General features: G+C 40.6%; 1 protein-coding gene across 3 annotated transcripts in view; it reads right to left on the bottom strand.

The window, feature by feature from the left end:
* The window catches only part of ZNF438 (zinc finger protein 438), a 105,200-nt gene that overhangs the window by 13,611 nt on the left and 65,830 nt on the right, over nt 1-25,759 (bottom strand). For 2 of the 3 annotated variants that reach the window (XM_034760138.1, XM_034760140.1), the window contains one exon: nt 14,608-14,664. In XM_034760138.1, coding sequence (XP_034616029.1) covers nt 14,608-14,635 — 28 coding nt within the window. In that variant the 5' untranslated portion in view covers nt 14,636-14,664. Of the gene's footprint in view, nt 1-14,607; nt 14,665-22,332; nt 22,384-25,759 lie in introns of those variants that run through there. The other variant, XM_034760139.1, reaches the window with a different exon arrangement.

Raw genomic sequence — 25,759 nt, 5'->3', positions numbered from 1 at the left:
TCCTGCCAACCTTGTCTTTTTAAAAGCTCTAGAGACCCCATGTTCTGAAGCAGAGACTTGAAATTTGCAGTGAGGATGGGGAGCTGTTTGTACATGTTCAGTAAACTTAGATTTTTAGTAGCTAAATTTCCTGGAGAATCCATCTGCACTGGGCATTCATCAGCAAATGGCTAAGCATGACTTGCCCTGCAATTGCAGCTGTATGCTGTGAACCATGCCAGGTCCAGGCAACCGAACAGAAAGCAGGGAGACTCTCTCCTGGGCAGTGATCCAAATGCAGATGGGACAAGAGCCAGACCTGTGGGAAGAGTCCACTGGGAGAGGGAGCGAGGGGAGGGTGGGCAGAAATCATGACTGAAAGCTGGGAAGGATGGTGAGAGGGAAAATGGAACGAGTAGTTTGGGTGGACGGAGACTGATACGGGAAGCCATTGCAGAGACTGGGACTGGCTGAGCAAAGAGATTTTGAGTAGGAGCCAGGTATGGGGCTGGGATTGAAAAAAGTTGGGTGGACAGAAAAAAAGAAGGGAGATCAATCTGATGAGGACTCAGGGTGAAGAATTGGGATTAGCTAGGCAAAGATTGGGTCGAGGAGCCAGGGGTGGGGACACTAAAATTTGACAAAAAGCCCAAGAACAGAGATTGGGATTAGGCGCCAGTGGGGCAACTGGACTCCAGTGAGTGGGAGAGAGACAGATCGAATGATGAGTCATGATGTGGGAGAGGCAACTGGGATTGACTGGGGACAAAGATCTGGGGAGAAACTAGGAATGCCTTAGCTAGGAGACTAAGACTGGAAGGAAAGACAAGTAAGACTAAGACTGGCATGAAACACCTAAAGAGTGGAGATTGGGACTGGGTAGGCAAGGAGAGGGACTAGGACAAGGAGTGGGAAAGAAACATGACTGGGACAAGGACAGGTTACAGGGAACGAGGCAGAAGCATTTGTGCCCACCACAGCACACTCCCTTCTAGAGCTTGAGTCTCACCATTCTTCTTCCGATAAACATCTGTGAAACCCAGTGGCTAATGACACATATTGATGGCAACAGGATGCCATATAATGGAATTTTTGGTTGCTTTTTAAAAAACGTATACACACACAAAAATTATGTTAAAAGAACGTTATTAAGGTTGCATTTCAAGCATTTAAAAGTTAGGAAATGCCAGAATTAAGGTTGCCTGTCCAACCTTAATTCAATCCCCTTGTGCATTATGATAATATATGATCATGTGATTAAAGATTATTTATTTCATAGACCCCCTAACTTTATTCAATGCTCAAGATGGACCTAATCTGGGGATAAATCAGGGATGCGTATTAAAGAAGGCTGTTATCTGTAGGACGTTATCTGTAGGACCCTTGCTTCATCTGGTGCTAAGTCTGCGGTGAATGAGCCAGGGAACTGCATGAGAAAAGGCTGTCTCAATCCCTGGCTCTGTCAGAATTCCTGTGTGATTCTGGACAAGCCACTTAAACCAGACTTTTCACAGGTGGTCATTAATTGTGCACTCCTCATTTTCTGGGTGCCTGATTTGAGAACCTGGGGTCTCATTGAAGTGCTGAGCACTCTCAACTGCAACTGAGGTCAATGGGAGCTGTGCTTTGCATATATGAAGTGTTATACAATGCTAAGTACTCTGAAAAATCAGGTTCTAGGTATCTCAAATTGGGTACCCAAAATTAGTGGATATTTTTGACAGTAAAAAGATTTGAGAGTTGGAGAAAAAGTTTTACAGGAGACGTAAAGAGCTCAATCTGTTTAGTTTATCAAAAAGAAGGCAGATGACTTGATTACAATGCAGAAGTATATTCAAGGGGAGAAAATACCAGGTACGAAAGGACCCTTTCTTCTAGCACAAGAACCAATAGCTGGAAAATGAAGGAAGTCAAATTCAAATGAGAAATTAGTGGTAGATTCTGCATCTCTTGATGTCTTTAAATCAAGACTGGATGCCTTTTTTGGATGATATGCTTAATACATATATATTATGCTTTAGCAAAACAGAAGTTACTGGGTTTTATACAGAGATAACTGGATAAAATGAAATGGCATGTGATATACAGGCTAGAGTAGGATATAAAATATGTAGGAATGACAGAGTACGTCATGGTGGTGGGAGAGTGGCACTTTATGTGAAAGAAAGCATAGAGTCAAACACAGTAAAAATCTTAAATGAATCAAATTGTACCATAGAATCTCTATGGAAAGAAATTCCATGGTTGAATAGTAAGAGTAGGGCAGGAGGAATATACAACTGACAACTAGACCAGGATAGCGATGGTGATTGTGAAATGCTCAAGGAGATTAGAGAGGCTAGAAAACTCAATAATGAAGGATTTCAACTATGCCCATATTGACTGACTACATGTCACCTCAGGATGGGATGCAGAGATAAACTTTCTAGACACCATTTGTGATAAATGAAGGGGAGGGCGGCAGCTCCCTTTTATGGGCACCCAGCCAGCCAGTTAACTATAAAATCCCTGTTAGTAGCTGTTCTCTACTTGCTTTCCATGTGAGGGGTTAAAAAGTCTATAGGTAAAAGGAAGGGAGTGGGCACCTGCCCAAAAGAGCCAATGGGAAGGCTAGAATTTTTTAAAATTGGGAAAAAACTTTCCCTTTGTCTGTGTTGTTCTCCTGGAGAGCAGCACAGGATTGGAGCTATGCTGTAAAAGCTTGAGCCCAGTATGAAAATCATCAGATCATACCTAGAACTACTCATTTGAAACCCCAGATATGTAAGTAGATTGTCTAGGAAGACGCGATCAGGTTTATCTCTTTTACTGCTTTATGGCTTGGGAACTCCTCTGTGTTAACCCCAGGTGCTTTTGTTTTGCTTGTAACCTTTAAACTGGACCTCAAGAAGCTATATTGATGCTTAATCCCTGTAATTGTTTTTTTTTAAAACCTAGCAAAAAGCCTAAGTTCCAAATGTATTTCCTTCTTTTTCTTTTTAATAAAATTTACCTTTTTTTAAGAACAGGATTGAATTTTTGTGTCCCAAGAGGTTTGTGCATAGGCTGATTTCCTTGAGAGAGAGAGAGAGAGAGAGAGAGTGAGTGAAAGGGCTTGAGGGTACCCCCACATGAAGAAATTCCCAAATGCACCTTTTTGGATTCTAAAAGGGGTTTTTTGCACTTGGGTGTTGGCAGAGAAAAGCTGTAACCTTGGGAGTTTAATACAAGCCTGGAGTGGCCAGTATTAATTTTTGGAATCCTTGAGGGCCACCACCTTCTGCACTCAGAGTGGGGAAATCAGCCTCGACACCATTAATGACTAGCTTTTTGGAGCAGCTAGTCCTGGAACCCACAAGGAGAGGGGCAAATCTTGATTTAGTTCTAAGTCAGTCCTGAACCGCTTGGCAATCGTGACCATAATACAATTAAATTTAACATCCTTGTAGGAGTGCAGGGGAAATACCAAAGAAGCCCACCACAATAGCATTCAACTTCAGAAAGGGGGACTACACAGAAATGAGAAAGTTAGTTAAACGGAAATTAAAAGGAACAATCACAAAAATGAAATGCCTTCAGCTGCAGGGAAACTTTTTAAAAACACCATAATAGGGGCTCAAATTAAATGTATACCCCAAATTTAAAAAAAAATAGTAAAGGGACCAAAAAAATGCCACAATGGCAAAACAGAGTAAAAGAGGCGGTTAAAGGCAAAAATGCATCCTTTAAAAAACGGAAGTCAAATCCTACGGAGGAAAATAGAAAAGAACAAACTCTAGCAAGTAAAGTGTAAAAGTATAATTAGTCAGGACAAAAAAGACTCAAAACTAACAGGAATATTTTTTTTTAAGTACATTAGAAGCATAAAAGCCTGCCAATCAGTGGGGCCAGTGGACAATCAAGGTACTAAAGGAGCACTCAAGGAAGACAAGGCCATTACAGAAAAGTTCACTGAAGAGGATGTGAGGGAGATTTCCAAATCTTTGCCATTCTTTTTAGGTGACAAATCTTAGGAACTGTCCCAGATTAACAGAGGAGGATTTGGAATAAATTGATAAATTAAACGGTATTAAGTCACCAGAGCCAGATGGTATTCACCCAAGAGTTCAGAAGGAACCCAAATATAACTCCTTAAATCACCTTCTGTACCAGATGACTGGTGGATAGCTAATGTGACACCAATTTTTAAAAAAGGCTCCATAGTACACCCACACCTTGACTACTGCGTGCAGGTCTGATTGGCCCATCTCAAAAAAGATATATTAGAAATGGAAAACGTACAGAGAAGGGCAACAAAAATGATTAAGAGTACGTAAGAGCTTCCCTATGAGGAACGATTAAAAAGACTGGAACTGTTCATCTTAGAAAAGAGATGACTAAGAGGGGCATATAAGAGAGGTTTATAAAATCATGAATGGTGTAGAGCAATGGAATAAGGAAGTGTTATTTACGCCCTCACATATCACAAGAACCAGGGGTCACCCAATTAAATTAATATGCAGCAGGTTTAAAAACAAACAAAATGAAGCACTTCTTAACACAACACACAATCAACCTGCAGCACTTGTGGCCAAAGGATATTGTGAAGGTCAAAACCATAACAAGATTCTGAAAGGAATCAGCTAAGTTCATGGAGGATAGACCATCTTGGCTAATAGCCATTGATGCATCAGGTATGCAACCCCATATTCTGGGTGTCCCTAGGCCTCTGATTGCCAGATGTTGGGACTGGACGACAGGAGATAGATCACTTGATAATTGCCCTGTTCTTTTCATTCCCTATGAAACATTTGGCACTAGCCACCGTTGGAAGACAGATTTCAGAGGGGTAGCCGTGTTAGTCTGTATCAGCAAAACCGAGGAGTCCTTGTGGCACCTTATCCCAAATAAATTTGTTAGTCTCTAAGGTGCCACAAGGACTCATTGTTTTTGTTGGAAGACAGGATACTAGTCTAGATGGACCACTGGTGTGACCCAATATGGCCATTCTTATATTCTTAGATATAACTTGGAGAATTTTTCACTTGACCAGAGCTCAAAGAGCCGGTGGTCCCTTCTGACCTTGAACTCTAGGAAACCTTAATCTCTGTGCTTCATCTCCCCTTCTCTAAATTGCTGATAACACCACCTTCTCATCTTATAGGTGTTAAAAATCACGGCTTGCAGTCCCCTGGGGCAACCTAACGAGTATAGCTGGCCTGTAATAGGCTGCCTGGCTGGCTATGCCACCTAGCTGGTGGAAAGAATCAGCAGACCAGCTCTTAAACCCAGAAGCAGTTTGGTGGCTGCTCAAAGCATTTGCTCACAGATGCATTAGCTCCTGTGCCTGCTTGTTCCCAGCCCTGCTCCGAACTTGGCCCCAGTCTTGGCCTTGTCTTACCTCATTCCAGGTAACCCAGCTCTGTACCGTGGCTCTGACTTCTGGCCTCTAACTCCAGCTCTGACCCCGACTCAGACTCCTGACTGTGGCTCTGCATATGCCTCTGTCCCTGGGCTCCTATTCCTGGCTACCAACTCCTGCTCTAACCACTAGGCATGATTGCCCACGTCCTGGTTTCTGACAGTAGGAGTGTTGTGAAAACAAATTCATTAATATTTGTGACGCACTCATACTAAAGTGATGAAGGCCATAAAAAAGCCCATTTGGAAATAAGTCTGAAGGATGAATAGTCTTCAGTAAATAAGGCATGAGACCACACACAGAACAATGAGGAAGAAACAAAATATTGAATAGCTGCTCATTAAGTAAGCGCCACCTATTCTGTGCACTGAATGAGGCAGCAGTCCTGTGTGAAAAAAAAAAAAACAGTAACACATACATCCTGCATATGTATGGGGTGAATTAAGGTTGTTCAAGCAACCATAGTTCTGGTATTTCCTAAGTTCTGAGTTCTTAACTTTGCAACCTTAATAATGTTCTTTTAACATAGGGGTTCTTTTTGTTTGTGGTACGTAATTCAACATAGGTTTGAAAAATAAACTGAGCACAACATTTAAACTATTGTTATAATACAGGGACAGAGAACAAAGATGTGTCATTAGTACGGAATCTCAGGGGTGCAGAATACAAATATGTACAGAAAACAGCACGCACTTAGGGTCATAGAGGGAACAAGCTTTAAATAATATGTTAGGATTCCACAAGTCAAAAAGAGAGCTCTTTTAGAATTACATCAGTTATCTCTGATTTAAGCATTAAGGTGCTTTCCAGGCTGAGGTATTTTTAAGCCGCTCAATATTTTACCACTGAGAATAGCAAGGACTGTCCCCGGTTTAAGTCTGAATGAGGTAGGGTTTTTATTCCCCCATAGGGGAATGGAGTGATAGTGAATTACAAGGAATGATATGATAATGGGGAACTTCCTGGATCTCTTGAGTATTCATTTCCATACCTTTCTTCTTAACGGGTAAAATTTTACAAAGAAAATGTATTTTTTGTGTAGTAACTGGACTCCAGTGAAACACACTTTCAACCTTAACTATTTTTATGGAAATGTTTAGGTTGGGAATAAATTAAATCTGCTTTTGGTACAATCTATTTATGGAAGTCACTTTGGAAGGGTAACTCATAGTATCGTCCAGCACTACTTAAGTACTTTGGGCAAGTTTCTCCTATTTTCTGTCCAACCCAGTTCCTTTTTCATGACATATATCCTCCTTGCACTGCCAAGCAGATCTCGGCATATAACATGAGCTACAAAATTTATGTCCAACTTAATTTACACATGAAAAAGTATAAAGAAGGTGAATTCTCAATTAAGGCTAACCCTGCCTTTCTTGTTGCATTCCTCTTTTGTTAGAAAGTGCCCAATGGATTCTGTTCCCTATTTGCAGTTTTTTTCTCCAGGCAAAGACTCCTTCTGAAAATACCAAGTTATCCAGGCCCCAAAATCTCCAGAGCTTTGCTACCAGAGAAAGACTGGCAAAGGACAGAATCTTTTGCCAAAAGTTAACACAGCAAGTGTGGATAAACATTCATAAGATCTTTCTGTCATATTGTTATCAAAAATAATGAACCCAAGCCATCATTCTGAATGTGTCCCTCAGGGAAACAAAGCCTTGCACTAGATTTTAAATATCTAAATGCTTTGTATTTAATTTGAAAATTCATATCTGTGGATTGTTCAAATTCAAATATTTTAAAAATACATTAAGTGCTACTTCTTGGGGTACTTATTACTTGCCAACCGTTTGGACAAGCATTTTGGGGGTCTGGCATAAAAATAAACATTAAAATATTGCACCACATATTAGCAAATCAAAATTTTAAAATAACACATTTTATACATATATAAAATAGGCAAATCAATTAGAGTTAAATTTGGTCATCTTAAACAAAGCCATCTTTGAGCTACTGAACAGAGAAGTAAGTCTGAAGTCCATGACAGGAAAAGTCAGTTCCTTCTCTAAAATACCTTTGCTTCTAAGAATGGAGGGATCCATTGCCTGGACATGATCGCTGGGAGAGTGCTACTCATGTCACAGCAACAGAAAGAACTTGGAATGTACTTTTGGAGTAAGGGGATGGCAGAGTTGATTTCCTCCTTATCCCTACTGGACTACAACAACAGTCCTAAGCCCAAGATTTCCAAAGCTGAAAATTACATAAACTTAGTAGAAACACTGCTAACAACATTATAGATAACACTATTAATAAAAAAGAAATCTATAACTTGTACAAACTTAATTTTATCAAAACCATTCTTATGTACAGGGAAAGTGTTCAGAAGATGTTATGTTATGATAAACTATAGAAAAATTAACTTCTTTTTCTACTAGAAGTTCAAAAAGTAGAGGGCCTATAGAACCAGGTAAAAGTATCACTGAGAGTTTTAGTAGAGGTTTCTCTTGCCTGGTTTCTTGATTAATTATCCAGAGGGCAGAAGCCCAAATCTAGAAATTTGAGCTTGGGTTTTTAAACAACCATTTGCAGTGGATTAAAGAAAAGGTATAAGGCACCAAATCCTCTTGTATCATTTGGTCATAGACGATTTTGAGATTTAAAAAGAAAGAGTTCCCTTTTGTTGAAGGCTCAGCCTCTCATATTCTAAACTATTAATTTTAATCTCTAATGGTTAAAATAATTGAGAAGTTTCAGATGAAATTTAAATGCCTTCAAATCAACTGCTGAAAACCACTTTAAGAGTGCTAGATACAAAATACTTAATTATTAATGTCATTGCCATCTGTATCAGCTTGGGAAAACAGTCTGTGTAACCAATAAGATATGATCAACATACAGCTATTCTGCCCTTATTTTTCATACCACTCTGACAATAAGAGAGTTGGGAGGAAACTATATATGTTCAATTCAAATCATGAACAGGAGCTGGTGTCTATCTTCCACATCCAGGGATGCTGATATCAAAGGGAAAATATTGGTATTTTCCTGTTTGAAAACAGTCTACCTGAGGGAGAAACTGTTTGGTGGATCAACATTATCAAAGATATATTCAAAGATATATAGTTCTGCTTCCACATGCCTCTGCCAGTTTGCAGCAACTGACTCTGTCAACCTTAAAGATAGTCTTACTCTGAGAATATGCTGTTCCAATACATGGGCCCCAACTGTGCAGGAAGGGAATGATTTGTGATAGCATTACAATTCAATTTTTGTATCTTTCTTCCTCTTGCTTCTGTTCAGTTGTCACACAATGCAGAAGGTCATCCCTGGGGATTAGTGAACGTCAAAACTGCTTTGACAGACTATCAAAAGTTCTAATTGTCCAGAAGAACTAACTTAAGGGATGGAGATGCAGCACCAGCCACTGAATTCATACAAGCATGGCACCAACATGAATGTTAACTAGACACACAGGAAGGTGGCTATTGAGCAGAACGTTTGAAAGGAAAGGTTGAAACTGAAAGTTAAAATTCTCTCTTCTGGAAGAACTGCCAGTTGAGATTTCTTAAAATGAGTTCCCAGAGGGATAAGACCCCAACTAGCAGTTCATTCCTTGTGAAGCAACTGTAAATGCTTTTTAAAAAAGGACTATCAAGGTCACATCAACTTGGACAACATTCTGGGAGTCGAAGATATACTGAATAATGTGTCAAGTATCAGAGGGGTAGCCGTGTTAGTCTGAATCTGTAAAAGCAGCAAAGAGTCCTGCGGCACCTTATAGACTAACAGATGTATTGGAGCATGAGCTTTCGTGGGTGAATACCTACTTCGTTGGATGCATCCGATGTGCATCTGACAAAGTGGGTATTCACCCACGAAAGCTCATGCTCTAATACGTTGTTCTTGTACAGTAATTTATTATCCCTAATGGAAGGACTAGACTGCAAAACAGACTGCTAAATCTGGATGATTTGGGGAAGAACCTTTACTTAGGGTTTTTGTAAATAAACTCAGTTCCATTGAACATGGCCTAGATGATTTAACTTCTGAATGTGGTAACTACAGCTCGGATTTTTATACTTCTCTTGGATCTATTCCATTCCCTTTTCTTCTTTTATGATGAGCAATTTATTTGCAATAAAAACATATAGTTCTGGCTGAGATGATACAAGACACTGACACCTATAGCCAATTTGGCTGTGACACAAAAAATTAAAGTTCAAAGAAGCTTCACTGTATTCTATACAAGCATGTCATTTTCCTTTCCAGACAAAGACCTTCAGTGCACCTGCACCATATATTAGAATTAAAATCTCTCTGGAATGATTGTGGTTCTGGTTAAGAGAAGATCTGAAGTTTTCAGAGCATATGAAAGTTCCCACTTTCTGTTGAATCTGAACTTGGCTGGGTCTCTCTGGCACATGTACTGAAGGATCCAGTAGAAAAGAAATCAGACTACAGCATCTCCATGTTTACCTCTTCCTGCATGATTCCACCTATTTGGAAGGTATGCTGACACTGGTAGACCAGTGGAAGCTGCCAGACCAACAGCTGCACTAATGAAGGAGGTCACTGGCAGGTATGGTAAAATGGGAGGCTGGGGCTGCTCTAGGATACACTTTGAGGACGGTGCATACATACTGTGGTGATAAGTGCTAATTTACCATACAACATAGAAGCTTTAGCTAAATCTACAGCAGGCCTGCACAACTCAAAGCGGTGAGGGCCATATTACTCCAAAGAAAACAGCTGAGGGCCAAACTCCCCCCGCCAACCCACCCCCGAGCGCCGCCTAGGCCCCCCCCCCCAAACACAACACACATACCCAGTGCTGCCCACCCCTCGGAAACAACCTCCCCCCCAGCGCCGCCAAAACATGCCCCCAGTGCCGCCCAGCTGTCCCCGAAACAACCCCCCAACGCCGCCCGCCCCGTGGAAACAACCTCTGCAGGTCCCCCGAAACACCCCCCCCAGCCCCCCCGAAATACACACACCCAGCCCCATGGAAACAAACCCTCCTTCCTCAGCGGTACTGAACCTTGGTAATGTGTTATAGCGGGCCCCTAAGGTAGTATAATTAAGGTAAAAGAAAAATGTTTTTTGCTAGAAGTAGAATAAGATCTTCCCCCCACTTTGTAATAAATTGCCCTGTTGAATGAATGAGGTGTGAATGAGGAAGGCGTGGAACACAAGAACCTCCAGACAGCTGCAACCCTTGGAGAGGGGATGGGAGCCAGACCAGATCAGTAGAACAGGTCAGCCACCGACTCGCCGCTCGCCTCCTCAGCTCCCCTCCCCTGGCTCGCCTACTCACCGCCTGCCACTGCCCACCCGCTCACCTCCTCAGCCCACACCCTCCTCAGCCCCCCACTCCTGCCGCCGGCTCACCTGCCCCCCCCGCCTCCTCAGCCCCCCGGCTCGCCTCCTCACCCCCCGCTCGCCTCGTCAGCCCCACTCCTTCACCCACCGCTTGCCTACTCACCCCCCCGTGGGCCGCACAGTGAGCCCACATGGGCCGCATGCGGCACACGGGCCGCATGTTGTGCAGACCTGATCTACAGGAACCAGTAGGAATGCAGAGTCAGCAGGCAGCCTTCTGAAGCTGCCCTAAGCAGAGAGGTCAAATACTGTATTTATTTGGCGTATCCAACAGTTTGTGACAGGATATTCTCTCACTCCCAAGCACAATGTTTTGGAGAGCAGTGAGCTTGAAGCTGCTCTCTCTCAGACAAAGCAAGTAAACTGTGGTCAGAATACTATGTTGCAGCAATCCAGCAGGGGGAGTCTGAACTAAAATAAAGCTCCTATTTAAGCTCCCTTTGTTGGTATGAAATGGGCAGTACTAGCTCAGCAATGAAGTCCAGACCAATGCTCATTAATGCAAAGAATGAGTTTACAATTAATGTGCCATCTCAGCTAAGTACAGCTGTGCAAATGGACGATCCTACAATATGCCAGAAACAAATGAAATTCTAAACTACAAGTCTAGTAACTTTGTAATGCTGTGTTTTTGCTAAGAAATACGATCTACCTTGAACAATTTATGACAAATCATACTTTACTTTCAAACATTCATTTATTTTAATTAATTTATCTCTTTCAAAATGTATGTTACTATTCAATCTTTGCATATTTGAAACTTTTCCAAATTGGTCAAGTATTTTGCATAACTTTGAGTGCGTATATGTATATTTTAAAGCATAACAGTCAAACTTGCCTGTTAAAAGTAAAAGTAATCTATTTAGGATCTTTTGTAAATAAACTGGAATTATTCTGAAGTGGGACTGTTTTGTAGTGTTTATGGTTTTTGTGCCAATACACTTAATGTGAAAAACAATGTGCTTTGTTTTATGAAAAGCATTAGTATGGATTTCTATTCTTGTTTGTGGTAGATATTTGAAAACAAAATATAGATGTTTGGCCAACACTCAAGAAATCTTCGTTAAACTTTCCTGCTTTCATCATTGCTCAGCTCATCACACAAGCCATCTGCATAAATAAAGATGTAAGCATCTGTTATATGGCAAGTGGTCTCAGGGGCAGATGTTTTTATCCTTGCATTCATGTCACTGGGCTTGGATACATTATTTGAACAGATGTACACAATCTGAAAGTGATGTGTCCCACAGTGAAACATCTCCAACTGCTTTCTATCAAAGTACATAAATGCTATTTGCACCTGCATTTATACTAATGATATAAAGGCAGCGGGGGTTCTGACAAAGTGCTATGAAATACATTTACATGGTTAATTGAAGTTTGAGAGCTTCAAGCTCCAAATGACTGTACTGACATTGATATACATTGAACTAAATTGTATAAATGATTTTTTTTTTTTTTTTTTTTTTTTTTTTTAACATGAATGAATTGATGATAAGGCCATGCCCAGCAGGAAACCTGTGATTCCAGTTTACCATTAGTAAGATTTTATGCATGGTATATTATAAAAATAATAGAAAAACATATGATGATACATTCCAGAATCTACCTGAGCTGTTTCATGTTGTAAGACCAGTTCATATTAGCCTTGTTTAGAGGACAAGATTTATAAATCACGCGTTTCCCCATCTGAAGCTTTGTTAGCCCTCCAACAGGCTGATAATCCACAATGGTATTTTGCATGGCTATTAAGCATTAGAAAAATCCCAGTTTCCAAAGTTAAGGGGACAAATAATACACTTGCACGTGAAATTCTGTGTATAATGTTAGATCAAAATATATCATGGTTTAACAATTTACTAGCCTATGGTGTTTCAGTACGGATTTAAAAATTATAGGAAAAAAAATCAAAATCTAGCAAGTTTAAAAATATTTACCACAAAGACAATTCCTTTGTCACATGAGCAGACTCCTTTTGAAAAGTTCTGCTCATAAAATAGTGTTTTCCTGACCAGTATATATGTGCCAGGCAGGAATACCTATCAAATTACAGTAGTACTACTAGTATTATAACACAAACGTAGGAGTGAGGGGTTTCAGTAGTCGGTCAAGGAACTTGCATTAACAGTTATTGCTGTGACTTTCTATAGTTGAAAAATAATGGTCACTTTCAATGAGTAGATTTATAGGCTGATAAAACAATAGTATATTGTGTGTGTAATTGACTGAGAGGTTCCACTTCCAATATCATTTGTTTTCTTACCAGTTATTCAAAAGAAATGTATCTGCTTATCATTGCACATAAATCATTATGAACTGTTAATGTAATCATAGAATTTTCACAGTGCAACAGCGTGTTTAAGAAACAAATCTGATTTTTGATTAAAAAGGACAAAATGCTATTGATGGCAAAATACAATATGTCACACCAAGACTAATACATTTTTAGACTATTACAGTTTCACACTGATGTAACTTTAGTCACAGTCCTGTCAGCATTTCCACCATAACCCTTCATTTCCGAGTTTTATACCTAGGCTGTTATAATTCACTCTGGGCTGAAACGTGGCACACACCATCAGCCTAGGATGAATTTTTCTTTTAAAAACAATTTTAAAAAATGGTTCTGCAGTTTCCAAGTATTAAAAAAATAGCAGCTTCACCAGTTTAATTTTTTTCCCTATTACTCAAATATGTGATTTCCAATATGCTCAAATCCTTTTTATTATTTTAAAAAAACTATAGCAAAGACTTTTCAGTTTAAGGACCAAAAGCGCATGCAAAACAGATGGATTTATTCAACAATAAAATACATCTCCAAAGGAATAATGGTTCCATCAGGCCTAGGATCTGCCAATGGAGAGGAATTTACAGGACTACCATAATGGCATCTTCACAATCTTTACAACATTGCATAAAATATGCACTCTTTAAAAAATGTGCAAATACAAACATGACTGTAATAGCTTTGTACTTCCAGTTAAATAAGAAAAGTATTTTTTTAAAATTAGCATGAGCACTACAATGCATATTTAACAAGTCCCTTCTAAGCCACTGCAGACTATTATGGCCTATCATGTCATATACATGACACTTCTCTCAGGTTTTAATATTACTGTTAACAAGAATGAAATTCAGAAGTTAAAAACAATCTTTAAATGTTAGTTTTATGTTCAAATTCACATAGAAAAGGAATTGAAGTGAAAGATGAAAATGCATTCAAAATTCTCAATATAGCAAAGATGCATTACAGCACATATATATACACCTACCGATATTGGGGGAGTCAAAACGGACACTTTTTAACCCTACTGAAATATAAATTGACAAGAAAAGATTTTTGAAGGGACAAAATAGAAATACAATAAAATAAATACAGGGACTGTCCCTCCTAAGTGCAACAATAGGTACATACAGTAACACCAAGCATTGATCTCAGCATACTTGAATACAAGTTTACATTTTGTTGTTTGTACTAGTTATGTCTAGTAACTTTAAAATTACTATAATAGTGAATAGTGTGGAGACGGTTTTGTAAAATTTTTCTTTCCAAATTCCACTATAAAAGTTCAAAGAAAAAATATTCTAATAAGTTTAATAATCTTCAAATAATGTAGAACAAAATAAAATCAGAATTATTTTCATAGTATAGGAAAGTACAGTATTCGGCCTTGCTGAACAAGCAGTTATTAGCTTCCATTTCCCATCATAGCTAGTGAATGTATATAAAGTACCAATTCTCTTCAATAACAAAAAATTCTCAACTATTCCAGTTGTAATCCTGATTCTAGTACCTATGCACAAAATAAAGGTAGAATAATAATCTAAATCTGAGCTCATTTTTGTGTAGTTCTACTAATTTTCCACCACATTCCAAATCACAAAACTATAGTTTCTCAGAAAATTGCTTAGAACTTATACTGTACCTTCAGAAAGAGTTAAAGGATTCTGCATTGTGCCCTCTGATAGTCACAGTAACTTTCCTGAAGAAGAGAAACGAATACAAGTATTTAAAATTCTTGATATTTCTCATTCTTTAAAAAAAAAAAGAGCATCAATACAACACACTCAAATATAAGATTATGAACAGATTTACAAAAAGTCATTGATTTTTGGGAGGACCACTTGTCTATCTTTCTTAAGTTCTTGTTTAGAAATGAAAGGGTCAGCAGAATTAGCCAAAATACAGGCTATTTAGTTCTGAATGTAAAAGTCAACTTATTTTCCCCCCATACCCTTCATCTTACCAAACCTAACTACTTGTACAGGTAGATAGATACATGAGTGAACTTTCAAAGGATACCTTTCATCTTGAAAGCTACGAAAGCATTTTGTGAACACTGTGCAAACAAGCTGCCACTTTAAGCACAACTATCTTTAAGGCCAATGAAGCTGACACTGTGTTCCACAATGTAACATAAAAGCCTCACTGTGATTTTTCTTGCTAGTAATTTTCCAAAAATTCCAAGGCATAAGGAATCAAAGCACTAAGCATCCACATAAAGAAGCAGCTATACAAAGCAAAAGAAACTGTCAGTAAATCATACCACAGTATACATTAAGGGCATGACCCAAAGTCCATCGAAGCAAATTGAAAGCATTCCATTTTTTCAGAAGACTTTGGACCAGGCTCTAAAGAACTAACATAATATGATTTATACATTACTTTTACTGCTTATTTTTCTGTTAATATTTTAAATGGATAGATTGCTATTTTAACTTAATTTGGTGCTTGCAAGAAGTGCCAGAGTAACAACTATGGAAGCTGATATCATTTGTATAACAGTAACAAAAGTGAAAGCTTCCTTACATTTCCCAGTCATGCCATGCTCCAATCTTGACCTGCAGGAGCTACCTCTAGAAATAATAGTTCAGTTGTTATGGCCCATTTAGTCATTTACTTCTCTAGTGAGACTTTCAACAAGGGTGCCAAGTGTAGTATTATACTTAACACTTATATAGCATGTAGACACCCATGTACTAAGTAGAGACACTACAGAAAAACTGCATAAGGTCACGGAACAGTACTCAAGAGTATTGACCCCGGTCCTGATTTATGTGTGACTGTCCAAGATTCTGATGGGACTCTACTGAAAAGTTTTCCAACCAACTAACTGTCATACCGTGGTGATATTGCATCACAATGCAAATGTAACTGCATCACAAAAATGCCAACAAGTTATGATGCCACATGTTTACCCTGAAGGATAAACATTTAACAATATGGGAATCCTGCTTAGATGGTGGTCACTTTTGGTCATTAACTTCCTATGTCCTACAGTAAGTGTAAAAAGCTTTGAATCTCATTACCCTACTAATCCTCTGAATTATCCAACTCCCCCAATGTCATCAAGCTCAGTGGTTATGCATATATTCAGTCTTCAATTTTATTTTCAAAGTGTTTTTGTATTGGTTAAGTCTTCATACATACAACCGAGTTAGCATTCATGCTCTTAAGGTTTTTAATTTAGTAAAATACAAGGGGCTCTTAGTAAAATTGTCAATAGCACTCCTAGCATAGGTAGTCTAGGTTGTTGACCTCCTCCTCTGCAACAGACGTTTCCGAGTGCACATGGGAGACAGAGTTAGCACCAGGGCCGGCTTTAGCAAGAGCGGGGCCCGATTCCTGGGGGCGGGGCTTGCTGTAAGCCCCGCCCCCAGCAATCGAGCCGCGCTCCGGCCAGGGTTGCCGGGCTTGGGTCCGACCCGGAGCCGCGCCGCAGGGGCTGGGCCGCGCTGTGGGGCCCGGAGCCGCGCTGCGGGGACCGGGCTGGGGCCGGAGCCGCGCAGGCCGGAGCTGCGCCGCGGGGGCCGGGCCGGGCCCGAGCTGGGATAGAGCCGCGGGGGCCTGCGTGCTCGGCGGGAATGGGTGGTGCCTCCCTGGAGCCCTTCTCGCGCCCCCACCACCCCAGCTTACCTTGTGCTGCCGGCCCGCCCCTGCTTCTTTTCAGACTTCCCGCGAATCAGAGAGGGGAGGGGGCGGAGCGTTCAGGGGAGGGGAGGAGGGGGAAGTGAGCTGGGGGCGGGATGGAGAGCTGCAGCGCGGGGCCCTCTTGGCGCGGGGCCCAATTCAGCTGAATCGGCCTAAAGCCGGCCCTGGTTAGCACACAAAAAAGAGAAAACAATGGTGTACCTCAACACTCTGCTGGCACTGACACTTTTTAATCTATACACAAACAACTTCGCACTTACCCAGTACTGTAAATTCACATAGGCAGATTACATTTGCTTAAGCATCCAAGCACAGTCATTCCCAGAACTTGAAGACACCCTAAAATTGACTTGACTAAAATGTCCTGCAATCGATAGCATTTGCAACTGTGACCAAGACGGTTTTGAGTGTGTTCCATCTTAACACTACCAGAGCAATCCAAGAACCGAATATCCTTCTCAATGCACATCACTTGAAACACAAACTCCACCCAGTCTATCTCCGAATAACCCTAGACATATCTCTCACATAACCACCAGAGAAAAACTGGGGCTCAGGTGAGGTTGCGTAACAACCTCCTAAGCAAATTGGCCAGCATTTCATGGGCAGCAAATGCTCAAACTCTCTGATCATTCTTTCCTCTGATGTCCTCTATTATTCTGCAGGAGAATACTGTGCTCCATTTATCATACATCAAGTTGGCTGACACACAACTACACTCACCCAACCTCATTGTAACTGGGACAGTTCGGCCCACACCAGTACCATCGCTTCCTGTATTAAGCAACATCATTCCTTCACACATTTGTTGTAAGGTTGCTACAGCCAGCCTACCACTATACACAGACCTCTTTGACCACCCAAAAGCATACCTGTTGTAAAGGCACCTATTGTGGGTGTGACAGTCTATATCTTGGGGAGCATCCTGGAAACCCCATATTTCTCATTTGTATATAATTGTGATCTTACATATAAAGCATGCCTTGTAAGGTATCAGGGGAAAGGTTATGATCTACTGAAAGTCATTTCTCCATCCATATACTGTATATACTCGTTCATAAGCCAAATATTTTTGGTAAAGAAGTGACGCATCAAAGAGTGGGGGTCAGCTTATAAATGGGTCTATACCAAAATTTGATGATTTTAAACTCTATGAAATCATTGAATTGAATATCTAATACATTGTCATTTTCTTTACCTGGAGCATCTGCAGGCATGGAACCCCTCAGCTCCCTGTGGCCGCGGTTCGCAGCTCCCATTGGCTGGGAACGGCAAACCGCGAACACTGGGAGCTGAGGAGCTCCATGCCTGTGAATGCTCCAGGTAAACAAAACGTTCAGGCCTGCTAGTGGCTTAGCCTAACAGGCCAGGAGCCAAAGTCTGCCAACCCCTGAAATATAGGGTCGGCTTATGAAAGGGTCATACAGTTTTTGCTATTTTTACCTAACCATCCTGGGGGGTCGGCTTATAAAAGAACGGGCTAATGAACGAGTATATACGGTATGTATATCATTAATGCATATGAAGTTATGAGAATTGTGTTATATGGTTGTCACTAAAATATGCTGTAAATTGGGGAATCAACCAGATATTAGCTCCCCAGAGGCAAACAGCAAGGAAAGTAACCAACACCCGGGTGGGGTTTCAAACAACCCATCAACAAGGGAGCTACAATTCAATTATTCACCTGCATGAAGCCACACCACAGGAATTGCTCAACCTTGCCTGGAGACTCAGCGATGCCCCCAGACATGCCTGGACTTGTGTTTTCCAAGCACATGGACTGAGGGTATAAAACAGACAGAGTGGAGACATATTGGGCCCTTCTTCTGCTCCCACCTACGCTGCAACTAAGACACTGAGAAGAAGACAAGTCTCCAACAGAAGAGATTGGCCCATGTTTAAGGAACAAACCTGTATATTAAGGACTGCAATATCCAGTGGGGTGAGAAAACTGATTAATCTAGATGTTGCCCAGTCTAATAGGGTTGAGAGTTTAGACTGCATGCTTATATTTATTTCTTTTGGGGACTAACTCTGACTTTTTGCTTATCACTTAATATCTACTTTTATAGTCAATAAATTTGTTTAAAATTACCAGTGAGTTTGTATGACGTATGGGGCAAATCTGCTCAGGTTTTGCAAAGGCTGGTGTATGTCCACTTTCCATTGTTGAAGTGCTAGAAGCTGGGGGTATTTGGCTCTGGTGCCTCTCTCCGTGTGATTCATGAGTGGCTCTGGGAGCATTTATGCAATATAGCTGGGTGTGGGGCTCCACATGCTGTTGTGCTGAGTGATCACAGCTCCTGGAGGGGTTTGCTGCTGGTCACTAGCAAGGCACTGTGAGAAAGAGCTCAGGCTGGAGAGAGTTAAGAGGGCACAGCGGTCCCACAGTTCCAGGCTGCACTCCGGGGGGGATCCCGTCACAGTGGCCTACTTGCCCTGCCCAGATTTCTCTGCAACGATGAAGTGGTATGAAGAATGGTCTGCAGCTGACAGCAGAAACCAGTCTCTTATAACTGACCCAACAATGCATGTACCCAGCTTTGATTTGCCATACCTCTCATGGATCCTTCTGAACTGATTTTTAAGCAGCCAGGGTCAATGTGCAACTAGCCTTCACACCTGAGGCCAACAAGAGGATCCCACACACAGCTGTGGTAAAAAACAGACAATATCACACATTACTGACGACTGCCCTCTGACCACATTTGATGGTGGTCTGAAGGCTCTGCACTTTGCTGATGAGGCTGTTGCAAATGGGCTTGGGAAACTCAGGGGTGCAGGCTCGGCGCAGCGCTTACCTCAAGCAGCTCCTAGAAGCAGTGGCACGTTCCCCCTCTGGCTCCTACGCAGAGACACAGCCAGGCGGCTCTACGCGCTGCCCTGTCTGCAGGCACCATCCCTTAAGCTCACATTGGCTGCGGTTCCAGGACAATACGAGCTGCGGGGGCGGCACTTGGGGCGGGGTCAGCATGCGGAGCCCCTTGGCTGCCCATACATGTAGGAGCCAGGGGACATGTCACTGCTTCTGGGAGCTGCGGGGAGCAGGGCAGGCCCCCAACCCCCAGTTGGAGTGCCAGAGCAGGGCAAGCCCAGGACCCTGCTCCCTGGTGGGAGCTTGAGGGCCGGATTAAAATGCCTGGAAGGCCAGATGCAGCCCCCAGGCTGTAGTTTGCCCACCCCTGCCATAGAACTTCCCCAAAATAATTCCTAGCATAACTTTTAGAAAAATATCCAATCGTGACTTAAAAATGGTCAGTGATGGTGAATCCACTGTGACTCTTGATAAACTGTTCCAATGGTTAATTACCCTTACTGTCGAAAAATTATACCTTATTTTCTGACTGAATTTATCTAGCTTCAGCTTCCAGACACTGGATCAGGTTATACCTTTCTCTGTTAAACTGAAGAGTCTATTATTAAATATCTGTTCCCCTTGTAGGTACATATAAACTGTAATTAAGTCACCCCTTAATCTTCTCTTTGTTAAACTAAATAGATTGAGCTCTTTAAGGCTATCACTATAGATATCCTAATCTTATAATCATTCTTGTGACTCTTCTCTGAATCCTCTCCAATTTATCAACATCTTTATTGAAGCAGAGTTCTGCCCATTTAGAGGTTAAAGAGCTCTTGCAAACCAAGTATTGCCCTGCAACGAGAGAAAAAGATCTGAGAATTTTTAATCTACACTACAGAAAGCACCACTAAGGTGCAAAGAGCTGTTCAGTATCAAAATGTTTCACAGACATACTTGGATTCATTTGAAATATTTAGGGACAAATACTGTGATACTTACTCAGTGTAAGTCTTGAATACATGCCTTTACTATATGTAACGAATAGGTAATTTTTTAGAAGCCTTGGCACAAAAAGCTGTAAGTACTTTATAAGATTAAACCAACAAAATTGTTCATTCTTGATATATTCTAAGGGTTATTATAATGCTTGGTCTTGTTTTACTCTGTGCTTTGCTTTACCATTATCATTCATTGATAATTCACTTTGTATTTTACTAAATTAAAAACCTTAAGAGCATGAATGTTAACTCAGCTGTATGTATGAAGAGACTTAACCAATACAAATACACTTTAAGTCTCTCACACTAATGGATTTTCTCTAGTCCTCAAAACATTTTTGTGGCTCTTTTCTGCATCTCCAATTTTTCAACATCTTTTCTTAAAATGTGGACACTAGCACTGGACTCAGTATTCCAATATCAGTCTCACCAATGCCATATACACAGTAAAATCATTTTCCTACTCCTACTCACTACTCTCCTTATATATCCAATGCACACCTTAGCTGTTTTTGCCACAGAGTTGCACTGTGAGCTCATGTTGCTTACCCACTATGACCCCTACAACCTTTTCAGAGCTACTGCTTTCCAGGATGTAGGTATAACTTGCATTGCTTGTTCCTAGATCAGGGATCGGTAACCTTTGGCACGCGGCCTGCCAGGGTAAGTGCCCTGGCGGGCTGGGTCAGTTTGTTTACCTGCTGCGTCCGCAGGTTTGGCTGAACGCGGCTCCCACTGGCCGCGGTTCGCTGCTCCAGGCCAATGGGGGCTGCGGGAAGCGGTGCGGGCTGAAGGATGTGCTGGCTGCCACTTCCTGCAGCCCCCATTGGCCTGGAGCGGCAAACCACGGCCAGTGGGAGCCACGATTGGCCAAACATGCGGATATGGCAGGTAAACAAACCGGCCCACCAGGGTGCTTACCCTGGCGGGCCGCAGGCCAAAGGTTGGCGATCCCTGTCCTAGATGTATAATTTTGCATCTGGCCAAATTAAAACACATTTTGTTTGAATGGGCTCATTTCACCAAACATTCCATGTTGCTTTGTATGGCTGCTATATTCTCTTCATTTACCATTATGCCAATCTTTGCATCATACATAAATTTTATCAGCAGTGATTTTACATTTACTTCCAGGTCATGGATGAAAAAGTTGAATAGCATCAGGCCTGGTACCAATCCCTGTGAAGCCACACTAGAAACACACTACTAGATGATGATTTCCCACTGACTACTTTTTGAAGTCTTTTAGTTAGCAATTCCTAGTCCATTTAACATGTGATCTCATTAATACTGTATATTGTACTAACTTGTTAATAAGAATATCATGTAGTAGTAAGTCAAATGCCCTACAAAAGTCTACGTATATCACCTCTATACAGTTACCTTTAATCAACCAAACTTGTAGTCTCAAAGAATTAAGATAGGCCTTGTGAAACAAACCTATTTTCCATTAAGCCATCTTGACTGGCATTAATTATACTTGTATCCTCTAATTCTTTGTCAACTGAATCTTGTATCAGCTTTTTTCATTATCTTATCCAGGACTGATGTCAAGCCAGGTCATCCCACTTGCCCTTTCTGAATATTGGCACATTAGCACTCTTCCAGTCTTCTATACTTTCTCCAGCATTCCAAGATGTATTAAAAATGTACATCAGCAGGCCAGAGATCTCATCAGCCAACTCTTTGAGGGCTGTTGGGAGCGAGATATCTAGGCTTGCTGACATAAAAATGTTTATCCCTAGTAGATTTTGTCCGACATCCTCCTCGGTTACTTATGGACTAGAAAGTATTTCTTCATCCTCATATAACATGAGTCCACCATTCTGCTTCTCTTCAAACACAGAACAGAAATATTTATTGGACATTTTTCTGCATCATTAAGTTTTATCACCACCATGTAGTAAAGGGCCCATACCATTGCTGAAGCTTTTAAAATTTGATACAGTCTTGATTCTGTTTTGCTCACCTTTAAAAAAAAAAAACATTAAATAAAAAGGATCAAGATCTGCACCTCAAGAACTTAGGATGGCTCCCCTGTAAGCTTATTATTGACTGGTTACAGAAGGAAAGAAGAAATCTATCATTAAAAGTTCAACTAAACTGGAGTCATAGCAATCTTTGACAGGACTCTACTAGAAGAAAGATTTACATCAGTGTCACAGAACATGTTCCATCAATGGGTGTTGCTTTGTAGTTTCCACAAAAATGAAAAGACAAATTGATTTCATTACTGAAAATGACAAACTAGATTAACCAAACTGAAAAAATCCCAAACTACATCATAAATTAGTCTTTAACAGGCAGTAGTCCCAAGGAAGTAGAGTGTATGCACACCATAATTTAAAAGATCATTTAATGAAAAAAAATAATCCCAGCAACTCTTTTTCTAACTATGAAACGGGTGTCCTGACAGACGCTCTAACATCTGAATATCAGGTGAACCCAATTAACCTAATTTTTTCTTGTCCATACTAAATGATTACTTTAGTTGTTACACTATTCCACAAAATCCTTTAGGGTACTACACAGAAAACCATAAACAGGCTGTAAAGGTTATGGCATTAATTTTGCTGTCATTCTCATGCCTTAAGTAGGCATCAAAACTCAAAACCTTGTCCTTTGGGAAGGAAAAAGAATCTGAAACTAATTATGGTACTTATCATAATATTATTAAATTAAGCCACTATGACCCTAACTGAATTTATTCTTGGTGTCTTTTGTTAAAAGAACAAAGCTTCTCAAATAAGATGGCTGTACCTTCTAATACAGAGAACATCATCAGTTCAGACTCCTGAAAGGAAGTAATTAATCAAATCTTGCAATTTCACTCAGATTAAGTTTAATTATCAAACAAGTTAAAAGCAGGCATATAAAAATTACAAGCTAATGTATTTATTGCATAATTTCACTTCAAAAGTACAAAATTCAAACGAAAAGGGAAATTTAAGACTGAGTGCAGTTTAGAAAATGGTTAATATTAACTACAGTCAATGAGGTGTTCATTAATACTTTAAGAAGTAATTTCAGTCATTTTATTTTTCTTAATTGTTTTCTTTCAAGTACTATGTCATCTCATAGATTAGGATTTTATATAATAGTTGGAACTATTATCGCAAAACTGTTTGCATTGATTATTGGCTTGGGAAAAAAAGGTAGCCTTATTTGTGCCACGCTTACACTTCCCTATGGACACAATTCTTTTACCATTTTGCAAAGATTGAGACTGAAGTCAAGAGACATCACATGTGTGGAGCAATTATAATATCTGGCCTTAATTTATTAAAACACAATAGTAAAGATTAAACTACTGTTGCTGCTCAAAGGATGATCAAGTCTGCAGTAAATTTACAGATTAATAATTCCGCAGGCTCATGTCTTTTCAATCGTTCATCACTGATGTGTTCAAAATAATATAAACTCTCCCTCAGATGTCCCATAGGAGAAGCAGATCAATTCTAAGTACCAGCCAGTGAGCAAGGTCTAATTCAATCAACAGTTACTGGAATAATGATCACTAGCTAATAATGAAATAAGCACGTCTTATCTTAATAGCGTCACTTCACCATTACACAGGATTTTGTAATGATGCTTTTTTTTTTAATTGCCTTTTATTACTGTTATGAGAAAACAGAGGCTTTTGCCTAAGGATCCCCAAACTAGAGTTTCAATTTCAGATTCTATAATAGGTGACTAGATTGTCTATTAGCCACTTCAATCTATATTATGTAAAGATATTGAGCAAACTTCTGATCTCAGTTATAACTATGAGCTGCAACTGAAATCAATGACTGGAACTGCTGCTTGTAACTTTAGTCTTCTTGTGTCCATTCATTCTTGGTAACTGTCCCATATTAAGATGTATATCAGGACACAGATTAATTGGTAATTATGGCTCTCATCCTGAAAGCTTTTAAAAACTATTTGATTAAATATGTTTCTCAAAACTGATTTTTATAACAACATCTAGAAGTGAAGAAAGAGCATTTTTTGGGGGGAGAGGGAGGCTTACACAAGTGAAAAAAGATACAGCAGGCAACACTTTCAAAATCCCCTTTTCTGTATTTTGTTCAGAAAGAAGCTGAAAAAAAACCTTTCAGCTGAAAAAGTGACTTGTGCATATGTGCATGAAGAAAGGGATCCATAATAAAATTCCCTATCAGGCAAAGCCCATAGTTTTTAATAATCACTTAAAGCACACCAAAGTAACTGCATTCTCATCAGATATGCAGATCTTGAAACAATAGACTATAACAAAACTGAAAATGGATTTCTATTAATTTCTCATATCAACAACAACAGAAGACACTTCATCTAGTTTTCCTATTGCAGTAACCTAACAATGCAGAAAACTTGAGGTTAGTTTGAACACATTTTTTAAATGTAATTTTGCCATTTGCTGGACAGTTATCAGAAAAGTATTTCACAGGAAGTTACTCATCTTGTGCAGTAACGATGGTTCTTCGAGATGTATCCCCCTGTGGGTGCTCCACTGTAAGTGTGTCTGCGTCCCTGCACTGCTGATTGGAGAACTATGGTAGCAGTGTCTGTTAGGCCTGCACATGTGCTGTCTCTCCTTGTACTGTGCCATGAGGCTAGCCAGCGTGCGCGAGCTACCACCACCCCCCCCCGTTCCTGCTCTCCCACAGAGTCATAGACAAGAGCTCTAAAGTAGAGGGGAGGAGGTAGGGTTGTGTAGCACCCTTAAGGACACACATCTCGAAGAACCATTATTACTGTACAAGATGAATAACTTCTTCCAGTAGTGTCCCTATCAATGCTCCACTGTAGGTGACTTCTGAGCAGTATCCCTTCAGAAGGGCTGGGACTTCAGAGGCTGGTCAGTTACAGATGACAGCACCATGGAGCCTAAAATGGCATCAGAGGCAGAGTCCCCAGTGATCACATAGTGTTCTGTGAAAGTGAGGACTGACACCCATGTCACCGCTCTACAGATCTCTGAGATAGGAACATTTTTGAAGAAGAGATTGACCTTGTGGAGAATGTACAAAGAGAGTCTGGAGGGGTCATGTTGTGAACTTGGTAATTCTGTCTGATGGAATCCGAGACCCACTTGGAGCGCCTTTGGGCTGATATTGCTGAGCCCTTGGATCTTTCCACGATTGAGAGGAAAAACCTAGGGGACTTCCTGAAGGCCTTTGTCCTGTCCAGGTAGAAGGCCGGGGTTCTTTTGACACCTACAATATGTAATATAGCCTCCCTGTTGTCTTGGTGAGACTTGGGTAGAAGATTGGAAGGTGAATCAATTGATTCATGTAAAATGGAAAGGTTATCTTAGGGCCGAATTGTGTATGGGGGGGGGGGAGGGGGGGGGGGAGAGAGAG

The sequence above is a fragment of the Trachemys scripta genome, chromosome 2 (genome assembly GCF_013100865.1).
Source record: "Trachemys scripta elegans isolate TJP31775 chromosome 2, CAS_Tse_1.0, whole genome shotgun sequence".
In the NCBI taxonomy this organism is placed as follows: domain Eukaryota; kingdom Metazoa; phylum Chordata; order Testudines; family Emydidae; genus Trachemys; species Trachemys scripta.
The sequence above is the reverse complement of the archived record's forward strand: the minus strand, read 5'-3'. Positions and strand labels throughout refer to the sequence as shown.